Here is a 14610-nt window from a genome sequence, read left to right on the forward strand (position 1 = left end):
CTGGAATCTGCTACTGCCCTGGTCATCACTCGTTCCTCAAAAGACGAGTCTTCTTTGAGCTCTTTTCACTGACTCGTAAAATATGAAAAGTTTGCCGAGTTTTGGCCTTCCAGCTCGTTAAAGCGACCGGAAAGCTATCCCTCCTCTAGATTTTAATCTTTTTGGACCTGAGGGATTATTGCACAAAAAGATCGAGCGCTTGTTTTGTTCGGCTCGTTAAAGCAATCGAAAATTCATCCCTTCTGTATTGTTTTATACTTTTTCGGACTTAAGGGATTAGATGACGAAAAAGGAATTCAGGAGTTGACTTTATGTACCTTTTCAGACTCTCTAAAAATGAAAAGGACCGAGTTATCCTTGTCGTTAGACTCGTTAAATTCATTAAATAGTGACAAACTTGTCTTTAGACGAGAACGAGTTTCCTTATCGCTAGGCTCGTTAAAACATAGCGATGGGCTTGCCCGAAGGGCAGGTTATAGAACAAGCATATGTTATCCTCCTCAAGCTTGACAAAAATAAAGAGGTACTGGTCAGCAATGACTGGGGAAAAATTGGGAGAACCTCACAGCTTTAATGGTAGCAAGTCGCTCTTGAACATGACACTTTGTCCTCCGTATCACAGCGGGTTGGGTTGTTTCATTCACCGGTCTCATCACCATGGTCCTCGCCACACCATCCACATTTTGGGTAATGCTACCAATCCATCACATTAGTGTCGTTATATGTTCAAGAGATGTTGTTCTGCAAAGAGTCAACCGTGTCCCATCCACTGCCATACATTGTCCTTCATCCATTTCATGACCGCCACCCTGAATCATACATCACAGTTTGTTTTCACCTCATCACAATCACTAGCTCCGTTCCGTGTCACTGATGTGGGATTCATTAAGGCCCTCCTTTGATGGATCGCTCCTTGTCGACATCAACGCATTATCCAAGGAGTTGATCTAGGAACAACCCCTTCAGTACTTTGAAGCTTGCATACCTCAATGGCAAGTTTCTCACTTACGGTGACAGGTATACATCAATGACCTTCGACCAGAGGATTTTGCATGGTGGTCGACGCCAAGTCCTTTATTCCCACCATGTGAATTGTACTGCCATACCTTGAGGGTCATCATCCTTATCGGTGATTCCTCTCGCGCTTGTTAACGGTTTACATCATTGACCAGTAATCAAGCGATGTCTTTCCATGTTCGACTTCAAGAAATTCTCACATGGATCGACTTGTACATCGAGTGAAGATCGGAAGAGATTGAAGACCCCGGATCTAGTTTCATCCATCCGGGCTGCGATATATATTCAGGATATAAAGACATTTGATGTGTACATCATTGCAGCAGATGATCATCCTTTTCAAAGGATGATAATTTCAGCAGAGAATTATCAGTCTACCATCAGACGATCGCCTCTTCTATGTACCAAAATGAATTTATAAAGCTGAGCATGGGAATGCCCGCCTCAGCTAGATCATGAAAAAGTATGAAAAATAATGTATTGTATTGTATCTTATTACAGGACACTTCTCAGCAGATTGAATGAACTTCGGATCCTCCTAATAAAGCATTTCACCCGATAAACGACCTCATACTTTAGGGGGCATCTGTTATAGACAATTTTGTGCCTTGCAGCATCAGGCATGAATTGTCAATAATCCAAGGGATCCAAAGTCCCTAAACATGATGTTCCCACCCCTAGAGGAACAAGGTTAGCAAACCAACAGCTCTCAGATCAGTTCTCCACCTGAAAACACTCAAAAACAAGCAATCCTGAAATCAAAGCAGGTGCTCCACTAGGCTTCTGCGCTAAGACTCAACTCCTCCATGGTGTACCTGCGTTGCAAAGCAGGTAGAACAAAGGCCACCTGCGCTGAGCGAGATGGGACAAGTGGCACACTGAGTCATTGCTCTGGAATCTTCCAAAAATGACACTTGGATCAGGGATTTCGCCTGAGTCAGAGGCTCTGTTTCTCCAAGTGGAAGCAAGGTTCTCCAAGTGGACTCAAGAACTGAAGATCAACTGAAGAGAGAGAGGACACAAGGCAGCTACACATCAGTTGCAAGCTGACTCATCCTTTCTCAATTCATGTATATATTGAGCTCTCTCCTATGAGCTCAGGAGGCTGGAATTTTGTGCAAAGTAATGATATGTTGTTGGTTTCACTATAGAGCTATTGGGTGATTGCTTGAAGGAGGTGAAGAGGAGAAATTCTTTCTGCTGGGAGGTGTTGCTGGATTGGGGCCTTCAATGGTTGTAACACTCTCAGAACTTTACTTCTTCCATTAATAAAAGCTATTGAGGTTCTTCTATATGCACTTGTTTCAATGATGTATTGTGATAATTGTATATTTGATTTATGCTAATCCTTGAATCAGTTATGATTGCATGCTTCTTGTAGTTTCCTTCTTTGTTATTTTGCAGGATCTCATTGTAGCTGGGCCAGCAAAAGAGCAAGGAGCTGGGAGCAAGCAAGCAAAGAGAAGAGTTTGGATTCGACATTAAGCGCAAGACAACGGTTAGTGCATTTCTTCATTCTCTCTTGCTTTCATAAAGAAGTAAACCTTAAGTAGTTTTCTTTACAGTTGTTGCTGAGGTACTATCACCCTTAGAGTGGGATAGGGTCATCCGAATCGGATACTTTTCCCTACAATAGAGGCATGGAGAAGGTGAAGACTGCAAAGTTGCAGATGTTGAGGAGAGACTTTGAAACACTCAACATGAAGGAATCGGATACAATAGATTCATTCTTCACTCAGGTTATTGGGTTGATAACCCAAATAAGATCTCATGGTGAGATTCTTGAAGAAAGAAGGATTGTAGAGAAGATCTTGAGAATTTTACCCTCAAGGTTTGAATCTATTGTGGTAGCAATAGAAGAAACAAATGATCTCTTACAGTTCACAATAGATGAACTGAGTGCTTATTTTATGTCTCATGAACACAGACTGAGTAGAGGAACAGATTCCTCCTTTGAGCAAGCATTCAAGACTCAGATGTCTTTTGGCCAAGGAAAAGGTTTTGGCAGAGCAAATAACAGAGGTCATGGAAGAAGCCAAAACAAAGGCAGAAATAATCCTGCAAGCACAAGCGGAAGGCGCTGCAATCAGAACCAAGATGAAGGTTCAAGCAAACAACAAGCTCGTGGACAAAGGTATGACAAATCCCAAGTCCAATGTCATTATTGTAAGAAATATGGGCACTATGCCAATGAATGTAGAAAAAAACAAAATGACATGAATAGTAGGCAGAATGCTAATTTTACAAATGAAGAAGATAAGAATCCAAAGATTGTGCTGTTAACATGTAACATTGCACAAGACAAACAAGAAGATTTTTGGTTCTTAGACTCAGGTTGTAGTAATCACATGACTGGAAATATTGCAATGTTTGCTAATCTGGATGAAAATATGAAATCTGAGGTAACAACAGGAACTAATAGTAAGATATCTGTCAAGGGTAAGGGCAGAGTCAGTATCCGAGAAAGAAATGGAGAACAGATGATTGTGCCAGAGGTATACTATGTACCTGGTTTGAAATATAATCTTTTGAGCATTGGACAGCTCATTAATAAAGGTTACAATGTGTTCTTCAAAGAAGATATGTGTACAATCAGAGACATGCCTCCAAGTAAAAAGATCATTGCACAAGTGCAGATGACCAGCAATAGAATGTTTCATCTCAAACTCAGGGCAGATTTGAAGGAAGGAAGAACTATTGCAGCTGTAACACAAGAAGTCTTTTAGGAACAAGTGAAAGATGAGAATTGGTTGTGGCACTTGAGATGTGGACATCTCAATTTCGGAGGCTTGAATCTGTTCCACAAAAAGGGAATGGTAAAGGGATTGCCATTGATCGAGAAACCAGACAGCCTTTGTGAAGGCTGCATCTTGGGAAAGCAACACAAAGAAAGCTTTCCAATAGGAAAGAGTATAAGGGCAAAAGCACCCTTGGAAATTGTTCACTCTGATGTGTGTGGACCGATGCAAATACCATCATTTGCCGGAAATAAATATGTTTTAACTTTCATTGATGATTACACCAGAAAGACATGGGTGTATATGCTGAAACAGAAGAGTGAAGTGTTTGAGAAATTCTGCCACTTCAAAACTCTTGTTGAGAAGCAGTGTGGGCATTATATCAAAGTGCTTAGAACAGATAGAGGAGGAGAGTACATCTCCAAATACTTTCTGCGTTTTTGCAGAGAGAATAGCATACAAAAGCAGCTCACCACGAGGTGTACACCTCAGCAAAATGGTGTTGCCGAAAGGAAGAATAGGACCATTCTTGACATAGTCAGAAGTATGCTGAAGGCAAAACACTTGCCGCATGAGTATTGGGTAGAAGTTGTCACTTGCGCAATTTACATCTTGAATAGATGCCCAACTAAAGCTGTCATGAACAAAATACTAGAAGAAGCATGGAGTGGTCAAAAGCAAACTGTCACTCACATGAGAGTATTCAGTTGTGTAGCATATGCACATGTATCGGATCAGCTAAGGAAGAAGCTTGACAGTACGGGGGAGAAGTGTGTCTTTATTCGCTATTGTGATGAGTCAAAAGAATACAAACTCTATAATCCATCCACCAAGAAACTGATAGTAAGCAGAGATGTGCAGTTCAATGAAGATGAACCTTGGGATGGAAGCTTAGAGAAGACAGTGAATGTGAAGACAATTGTGTCTCACGAAGAAGAAGAGGAAGGGACAATAGCAAATAATCCTTCCTTGGTGGCTCCTCCTCCACCACAACAAGTACAACAAACCACACCACAAGCTGGAATTCGAACAGCCTTGAGAAGTCAAGGAAGTGCTTCTCCAAGCACACCATAGGGATCAGAAATACCCTCAAGTTCGGATGGAACTCCAAGCACACCAAGAAGACCAAGATTCAAAAATCTGAATGAGATTTATGAACAAGGAGAGGTAAGTAACAATACCCGTCTAAATTCATTATTCGCTTTGTATTGTCATGTTGATGACCCAGTTCATTTTGACAATGCTGTAAATGAAGATAAATGGATTGAAGCAATGAATGAAGAAATCGGTGCAATTGAGAAGAGTAAAACATGGGAGTTAGTGGACCTCCCTGAAGGAAAAGATGTCATTGGAGTTAAGTGGGTCTATAAGACCAAAAGCAATGCTGAAGGCAAGATTGACAGGCACAAAGCAAGACGTGTTGTGAAAGGCTACAAGCAGCAACAAGGCAAAGACTATGATGAAACCTTTGCACCTGTAGTAAGGATGGAAAGAGTCAGAACAGTGTTGTCCATTGCGGCACAACACAAATAAAAGATTTATCAGATGGATGTTAAATCTGCATTCCTGAATGGAGTGTTAAAATAAGAGGTTTATGTTGAACAACCTCTAGGCTATGAAGTTGAAGGCCAAGAGCATAAAGTCTGCAAACTGAAGAAGGCTCTTTATGGGCTGAAGCAAGCTCCAAGAGCATGGTACAACAGAATAGATGCTTATCTGATTAAGTATGGGTTTGATAAGTGTGATGGTGAACCCACACTCTACATAAAGGAGAATTACAGTAAGATTCTTATTGTTGTTTTATATGTAGATGATTTTATTTTTACTAGGAATGATGCTTCTCTCATTGCTAATTTTAAAGCAGTCATGAAAAGTGAATTTGAAATGATTGAGTTGGGCTTCTTAATGTATTTTCTTGGAATTGAAGTAGACCAAAGTGAAAATGGTGTTTTCATTTCTCAAGCTAAATATTTAGAAGCAGCGTTGAAGAGATTTAACATACAGAACAACATGGCAGCTGTGACTCCAACTCTAATGTGGTTGAAATTGACCAAAGAAGACAGCAGCAAGGATTTTGATCCAAAATTGTACAAGAGCATAGTTGGCAGCCTTATGTACTTGACTACAACTAGGCCGGACATTATGCACGCTGTGAGTTTAATCTCCAGATTTATGGAAAGACCGAAAGAGACTCATTGGCAGGCAACGAAGAGGATTCTAAGGTATGTGAATGGAACAAAGGGGTTTGGTATTTTATACTCCTCTTCTGAAAATTTCATGTTGACAGGTTACACTGACAGTGATTGGGCTGGAAGTGTTGATGATAGGAAAAGCACATCTCGATATGTGTTTCATATGGGATTGGGAGCCATCTCATGGGATTCCAAGAAGCAACCAGTTGTGTCTTTGTCAACAACAGAGGCAGAGTATGTGGCAGCAACAACAGCAACATGCCAAGCAGTGTGGCTGAGAAGAGTTCTCAGAGATTTGTGTCATGAACAAGAAAAGGGAACAACCATTTATTGTGACAATAGCTCCGCAATAGCGTTGTCTAAAAACTATGTTTTTCATAAAAGGACAAAGCACATTGACACCAAATTTCACTTCATATGTGAATTGGTTAACAATGGTGAGATTGTTTTGCAGCACTGCAGAACAGAGGATCAATTAGCTGACATCTTGACAAAACCATTGGGAAAGAAAAGTTTTGATCATTTCAGGAAATGCCTGGATATGCAGAAAAACCCAGCAGTTGAAATTAAGGGGGAGTGTTGGAATTTAATTCCAACTGCTACATAAACAGCTGGACAGAAATCCGATTTGCTGTAGATATTCTAGACTGTTGGATGCCTCAAAGTTGTGCTTGATATTTTTCATATCAAATGTGCATTAAATTTTCAGAATTAAATTCCCCTGCAACAACCGACTTCATTTCTTCAAAAGGCATCACCTCTTGCTGCATTCAATACGCAGATAATCTTTAGAAGATATTTTTATTATTTTATTGTTTAAAGTCAAATATGTTTTTAACATATAAATGTAATGAACAACAGTTCTTTTTTATGTTAGAAGAATGTTAGAGAGTTTGAGAAATAGAAAAAGACAGAGAAGAAGGCAGAGCAGAGAAAACAACAAGAAAACAGAGTCACTGTGTTTTGGAGCAGCAATGCATTCTACAGGCTGTTTCAACAACTGTCTGTGTGTTTCAGCAACAGACTGTGTGGCTGAAACTGGTGTTTCAGCAATTGTCTGCTAGATGCTGAAACACGAATCTGTGTTAAAAACAGAGTTTGTAAAAACAGAGTATGGAGTTTTTAGTTATTCCAGAACTGTAGTTCTGAAGAAGTTTGTAATTTTTATTGTCATTTTTATGGTTAATAAAAACAGAGCTTTTCTCCATATCTTCTTTGTCCAGATTTCTCTCATTTCTTTGTGTTGAGTTGAGGAACTTTGCTTCCTCTGTTTTGTTCGAAATTATCAGAAATTTCCATAACAAGCATTGGATCCTCTTTGGGTTTTCAATGCATATAGTCTCTCTACAATTTATAAGAAACCAATCTCAGGCTCTGATACCAAAATGTTGGTGTGAGCCATAGGGTCTGTAACCAAAAATTAACACAATACATAATTATGAAAACCACACCATACATATGCACATAAAATATCATAAATAAATCATAAATAAATTAAATATTTACAGGAAAGCCCTTGGCCTAATCATCCACCTCTCATTCCTCACCGTCATTCGTACTTACATGCCCCATGGGCTCACCTAGATTTATACAAGTGGATCTGAACCCAATGTAGATTCTAGATCCTGAACAAACTCCCAAAATATTTCTCATGATTCATAAAGTATCTCACCTCATGCCTTATCTCTAAATGAGATCTAGCTAACCCATTAATCTCTCAACTCTTCCAAAATACTCTCAAACCTTCTCTTACTTACAATAATTCTCATTCTCTCTTAAAACTATAAGAAAAATACATTAAATAATTAAATCCTAACTTAGCAAACTAACTCCTTTAGTAAACATTCAACCCTAAACCAGATGCTTGTGCGTCAATAGGCAATGTATTTATCTTATACATTACCATTGGATATAGATTTATTAGTAATAATGATATTGTTATTAATAAATATATAAATATAATTAATATTGATATTGATGTTAATAAATATATAAAAATAATATAATAATAATAATTGTATTATAAAATATTATTATAATTATCTATACCATAATAAATATGATCATAATTATAACAATTATAATGGCAATTTATAATAATAATTATAATATTGTAATAATACTACAATATTATTACAATATTATTGTAATAATACTACAATAATATAATAGATCTTGATATTTTTTTTTCCACTGGAAAAATCAGTAATTTTCATTAAGATTAGAAAATTACATATAGTAGATGCCATTGGCATTGCTGTGATGTTCATACAAAATTCACCTCACAGGGTGTTGTATCAGAGCATATTACAAAATTGAGCTAGGTACATGCATATGTCTGGCTGTTCTAGCCTATTCGAGTTCACAAAGGATCCATTTACATACAAAATAATAACCATAGTTATGTACAGTTCCATCATGTCAAAATATACTATCCATTACTGTCAGCTATCGGGACTGTTGTCCCTCTGTTCTCTCTGGTCTATGTATGGCCTGTGGTAGAACCTCCGTTCTTCAGTTCCTTTCTGCTCCACAATTAGCCATTTGCCTCTGGGAAGTATCGAGGCCTCTTTGGATAATTTGTCAGCCTCGCTGTTATGTTCTCTGTAAATGTGTAAACAAGAGAAATGATTAAATGCTGCTTTGAGTGTGAGAGCATCATGTAATATATTGCTGAGTGTGTGTGCATGACATGTAGTGACATTATTGATCCAGTTAACGACCATCATTGAATCCCCAAAAATGTTGAGATTAGAATGCTGATGTGTTAAAGCAAAATGCAATAGATTCCGGATGGCAGAAAGCTCAGCAAAATTATTAGATCCTCTGCCGAATCCCATTTTTACAAGGTATCTGTGATGTTCATTTATGTGCAGCACGAATCCACCTCCACATCCCGTTTGGTTTGCTGCCCCGTCGAAGAAGGCCCACGGGGTCGATTTGTCAATATTGGGCATGGCCTGTATCGACCTGGTTCGAGGTGGAGGAGGGTCGGGTAATTCTTGGTACGCGGCGATGATGGTAGCTTCTAACCGGGTCCAAGATACTGTTTGATCCTCGAAGATAACACGATTCCGCGCAAGCCAGGTATACCATGTTGCCACGAGGGGGAGATTTAAAAGTTTGGAGCCCGGGTGGTGATGAGTGCATGCAGTCCAAGCACCCGATAGTTCATCCCCATTCCAATTCCCTGCTATGCCCAATTGTGTGCATATGTTGGTCCATAGGGTGTGAACAGCAGGACAGTTTAGAAAAATGTGATCCGAGGTCTCTGATGCAGCCTTGCAAAAGATACACCAGGAAGGTCCATAGATGGATCTGCGGGTAAGATATTCGCCCGTGGGGACGATACCTTTGAGGGCACACCAGAAAAATAGTCTGGTGCGAGGTGGAGCCTTTAGCTTCCAAATGAGATGCCACCACGAATGAATTGGATCAGGTATTCTGTGAGAGATGAGTGCTCTGTATCCAAATTTTGGAGCGTATAAACCATGATCCGCTATACACCAAATGAGTTCGTCAGGACCTTGTTTGATGCGAATATGGGATTCAGATAATGCAGAAATATAGTTATTCCATTCCTGATGCCATTGCAGGGGGAGATCCAGTTGCTGGGCCGATTTCCATGCTTGGGAAAAAATGTCTGTGCGAAGCTGATCGGCGATATGAGCAAAATTCCGTATGTCTCGGTTATGTAGATGTGTAATGAGATCACGGTTGAGGATGTGTCTGCCCCCACTGTTGATCCACGGATCCAGGCCAATCCTGCCTGACAAGCCATCATTAATTCTCCATACAAGATTATCTCGAATGAGGGGAAGGGAATGGATCAAGGCCTTCCAGGTTGATGAGCATCCCTTTGATGACCAAGTTGGTAATCTAGCCCAATCCATAATATTCTGGGGCCATATATATTTGTGATAGGATACATGTGCCCATAGGTTTTGGCTGGTTAATAAGGTCCAACCCATCTTGGCAGCAAGTGCCATAGCGAAATCAGATAGATCTTTGAGGCCCCATCCTCCCCATTTTTTGGGCAAAGATATTTTCTTCCAGCTAATCCAAGCAAAGATTCTTTTATCCTGACTCCCATTCCAGAGGTATCGATTGCACAGCTGCTGAAGACGCCCTAGAATATTCCTCGGTATCCACGCAAGTGCCATCCAGAAAACCGGGGTAGCCTCTAACACAGATTTAATGAGCACCAATCTGCCAGCCCTAGAGAGATATCTGAAGCTCCAGCCTGTGAGTCTTTTTTCCAATTTGGCAACCAACCAGACCCAATCTGCTATCCTTTGACAAGTAGGCTTCAGATTGAACCCCAGGTATTTGAGACCTCTATCCAGAGGGAGGACATTGTAGGGGAATACCTGAAGGGCTAGCCGGGATTCCTGTACTGAAGTGCGAGTGCAAGTGATGGTTGATTTCAACTGATTTGGCAGCATACCTGTAGCAGCAGAGAAAAGTTGTAGGATCTTTGAGAAGGTCCGAGAGTCTCGAACACTGCCATCAAGTAGAATGAGAACATCGTCCACAAAGAGCAGATGTGTGAGAGCGCATAGGTCGGATATGCGGAGGCCCCCTACATCTCCAGCCCTTTTTGCAGAGTCCATGAGGCGGCTGAGACCTTCCATGACCAAGAGGAAGAGTAGGGGCGATAGGGGACAGCCCTGTCTCAATCCCCTTTCAGAGTGAAAAAAAGGGGAGGCCGAGCCATTAATGAGGATACTGAAGGTAGGGGAGGATATACAGGCCATGATCCAAGAGATGTAGGCGTGAGGAAAACCCAGGTGGATGAGGATCATTTTTATATAGAGCCAGCTGACCCGGTCGAAGGCTTTTGAGAGGTCAATTTTGAGGAGAATGGCTTTTAGATGCCTGGACCAAATGGAGTGCATAGCTTCTTGGGCGAGACCAATGGCCTCGTGAATCTGCCTAGATTCAAGGAAAGCAAATTGTTGCGGGGCAATGGATCTGGAGAGGATAGGTCTAAGACGATTTGCAATGGTCTTAGAAATGATTTTATAGAGGCAGTTACACAAGGAGATAGGCCTGTAATCATCGAAGGATACCGGGGAATCAGATTTAGGGATAAGTGCAATGAAAGTAGAATTGATGGCATGATAGATGGAACCCGATGTCCTGCTCTCCTCGACCACCCCCAGCAGATCCTGTCCCAGGACATCATAGAAGGCTAAGTAAAATTCAATGGTCCATCCATCCGGGCCAGGGCTCTTGTCTTTTTTGAACCATTTCAGCACTCCTTCCAGTTCCTCTGCCGAGACCGGGTCATTTAGAGCCTCCACGTCTTCTTCCTCCACAAATCTCGGGAAGTGATTTGCCACATTAATGATATCAGGTAGATTAACTTCCCGAGGACACTTATATAGATTCCTGAAGTGAGTGGTGCCCAGATGAGCGAGCTTGTTAAAAGTATCTGCGATATCACCATCCGGGGTAGGGAGCTTCCAGATAGTATTTGCTACTTTCCTGCTCTTGGCAAAACTATGAAAGAACTTCGAGTTTTCATCCCCAGCTTGGATCCATAATGCCCTACTCCTCAGTCTAATGGATTCCTCTCTCTCTTTGAGGATCTTTACTTTTTGATTCTCCAATTCAATTAGCCTGCATTTATCTGCTGCTGATATGAACCCCAGCCCTCTTTCGTCGGTGAGAGAGCTTAATTCAGCTTCAATATGGGTAAGCTGGGCCGTGTCTCGGTCCTGTTTCTCCTTTGCCCAAACAATTGATAAATGTTTTATTTCAGAGAGATTCCTGCAGAACCCTTTAGCAAGAGATTCTGTGTCATTGATAGGGTGAGAGGACCAGTAATCCGATATCATCTTGACATATGATGGATCCTTCAGCCAGGTATGATTAAATTTGAAAGGTGCCTTGGGTTTCTTGAAAGGACCCTGAATCTCCAGGTATATTGGAGTGTGATCCGACAATCCCCCCGAGCCAACCCATTGTCTGTAGAGTTGCAAGCGTTGTTGGAGAGTCTCCTTCATAAGGAATCTGTCAAGTCTGCGGGCAAGTGCAGCATCCCCAACCCTCCGATTCCTCCATGTAGGAAGAAGTCGCTGCATGGGTATATCCATAAAATTTGTTTGCTCAAGCAGATTGGTCATATAGTCGGTAATGGGGTCAAATTGTGCTGCCGAGCCCCATGACTCCCTGAAACCCAGAGAGAAATTAAGGTCTCCTCCAATAACAACCCGGTCTTCATTCATCATAGAGAGATGTAGTAGATGCTGCCAGAACGATTCTCTCTGGGAGCAGGGGGCATAAACATTGACCACTCTGAGGTTCATACCAAGATCAGCAGAGAAAATGTCAATCCCTAAAAACCCCGCTCCTCCCCAAGTCGAGTCCACCTTGATGGAACGAGGGTTGATACCAATGGCCAGACCTCCAGATCTGCCCACGGCATCAATGGCAGAGTAGTTCCAGCCAGGGGTCAAGGCTTGCATGGACCGAGTTATCTGATCAGCAGTACAGAGGGTCTCTTGGAGCATGATGATGTCGATTGGTTCAGATTCAATGAGCCTCTTCATGGCTAGTTTCTTGGAGGAACTAGCCAGTCCTCTGCAGTTAAAGGATAGGCACTTCATGGGGGAACACCTCTCGGGGTGTGTCCTGCTCTAAGGACCCCGTCAATGGTCGATTGCCGGCCAGAAACAACCTCTGCCCCGGCTTGTTTAATAGCCTTTGAGAGATGGGATTTTCTCCCTCTGGAGTTCAAGGATCCCCCCTCAGGTATCACTATGCCCAATCCCGAATGTCTGACAGAAGGCTCTTTGGCAAGAGTTCGTGACCGGAGAAAATATGAATGAGGTGGGGAGGGCTCCGAGGGGGGCAGGTAGGAGCTAGCCGCGGGGGATGAGGTGGATATGATAGGATCAGTGGTGCAGATATGGGGGGAAGATGTTAGTGCACAGTGAATCATGGAAGTCTGTGAGGAGGATCCATTTTCATGCATAACATCAAAAGTAGAAAGCAAGGGAGGGTAAAGAGAGCCCGAGACCGTACCCGCTTCTGCTGCTGTGCGTGCCCTGGTCTTTGGCGGCGAGGGCTGCCGAAGTCCCGGATCGACCACAGGAGATGTTGACGGTGGGGGCGGTCCCGAAGAGGAAGGACGAGAGGTAATGGGAGATGCCGTCCTGGTTGGAGCCGGGGTTCCTCTCGGAGAGTCTTCTGCTTTCTTGTTGAGTGGGCAGTCCTTCGCAAGGTGTCCCACTTTGTGGCATCGTCTGCAACGGAAGGGGACTCCTTCATAGTCCAATAGCTGCACTCTGATACACCTTCCCCATTGTAGGGTGATTTGTTCCTCAAGTCCTTCCCGGGTGTCTAGATGGACCAATATCCGCGCTAGGGTTCGGTTCCCAGATTCAACATATGTGCGATCGTAATCCAGATACGTCCCCAGGGCATTTCCGATCCTAATGAAAACTTCTTCGGCCCAAAACGACAATGGTAGACCTGGCAGGCGTACCCAAATTGGTCCGGCTCCGATCTGTTCCCGTTCAGGATCGAAGAGGGGACTCCATCTCTTGAGGAGGACCGGGGCCATTTCAATATGCCAGTATCTGCCCAAAACCAAATTTGTGTGACTTTCCTTGGAGAAATGAAGGGAAAACCATCCTCTGGGGAGGACATGGACCACAGGTAGATCGAAAAGAACTCCGCCCCAGATCTCCTTTACCCATTGTGTGAGCCGCTTCACCGAGTATGTCCTTCCCCTGACGTGCCCTACCAACACAGTGTTTGCAATGTCCATGTATTCTCCGAGAGGCTTCGATTCGTCGAACTTGATGGAGATGTCCTTGGCTGTAGCCTTTACACACTTGATCTTCTTTTTGCAGGTGCGGGGAGCCGACGGATGGTCGACCAGGGGATTTGTGATACCATCCAAATTTGGGGGTTTTGCAGGCCGAACTTTGACAGCAGGGGTTTCAAAGCATCCGGAGGGGCGGACTCCCGAAACAGAGGGATGAGATGCAGGGGGAACCGACGGGGGGGGGGAGGGCACCGAAAGGAGAGGAGGGGCCAGCGGATCAAAAGAGGGCGAAGGGGGCGTATGAGTAGCCAAGAAATGCAGAGAGCCCGGCGAGAGCGGGGGGACCTCAAATGGCGGAGATTCGATAGGGTAAGTACCTGCAGAGGTCTGAGGGGTTCGATGAGCGGCAAGCGAGATGGAGGGCGGGTGCTGCGGCAGATCCGGAGCAGTAGAAGATGAAGACGGCGCAAATCGAGATCGAGAGGCTAAGCTAGGGTTTCCGAAAATAGCCTTGTCCGGCGAAGGATCCTCCGAGTAGTCCACCGCCTCTAGCTCCATGTCAGCCATAACTGTCTCTTGTAACGGCGACCGAAAAAGACTGGTGGAGAATCCGATGGAGATGCTGTTGCAGTAATGACCCAGGGCTGTGACCGCGGCGGTAAAACAGATCTAGAAGGTAAGTAAAACCCTAGCGGCGTCTTCCTGCAGTCGACAGCGAGGAAACCTTCAGCCTAGCCCCGTACGCGTGCACACCATCAGAGCCTCCGGCCTCACCCAGAAGATGATAATAGATCTTGATATTATTAAGAGAATGGGTAATAATAATGATATTGAAAATTATAATGGCAAATTATTATAACAATTAAAGTAACAATTTATAATA

The 14610-nt window shown here is 42.9% G+C and overlaps 1 protein-coding gene across 1 annotated transcript; it reads right to left on the reverse strand.

Annotated features, from left to right (window-relative positions):
* Nucleotides 1–8391: 8391 nt before the first annotated feature.
* On the reverse strand, nucleotides 8392–14294 carry LOC149203730 (uncharacterized). Its single transcript, XM_089401958.1, has 3 exons — nucleotides 12619–14294; nucleotides 11209–12535; nucleotides 8392–11118 (listed from the first exon to the last, which is right to left on the reverse strand). Exons 1-3 carry the CDS (start codon nucleotides 14292–14294, stop codon nucleotides 8392–8394), a joined length of 5730 nt encoding a protein of 1909 aa, XP_089258084.1.
* Nucleotides 14295–14610: the final 316 nt, after the last annotated feature.

This window comes from Pinus tabuliformis, chromosome 2_1 (genome assembly GCF_031772625.1).
Source record: "Pinus tabuliformis cultivar Carrire ecotype Pingquan chromosome 2_1, CPIR1, whole genome shotgun sequence".
Classification (NCBI taxonomy): Eukaryota; Viridiplantae; Streptophyta; class Pinopsida; order Pinales; family Pinaceae; genus Pinus; species Pinus tabuliformis.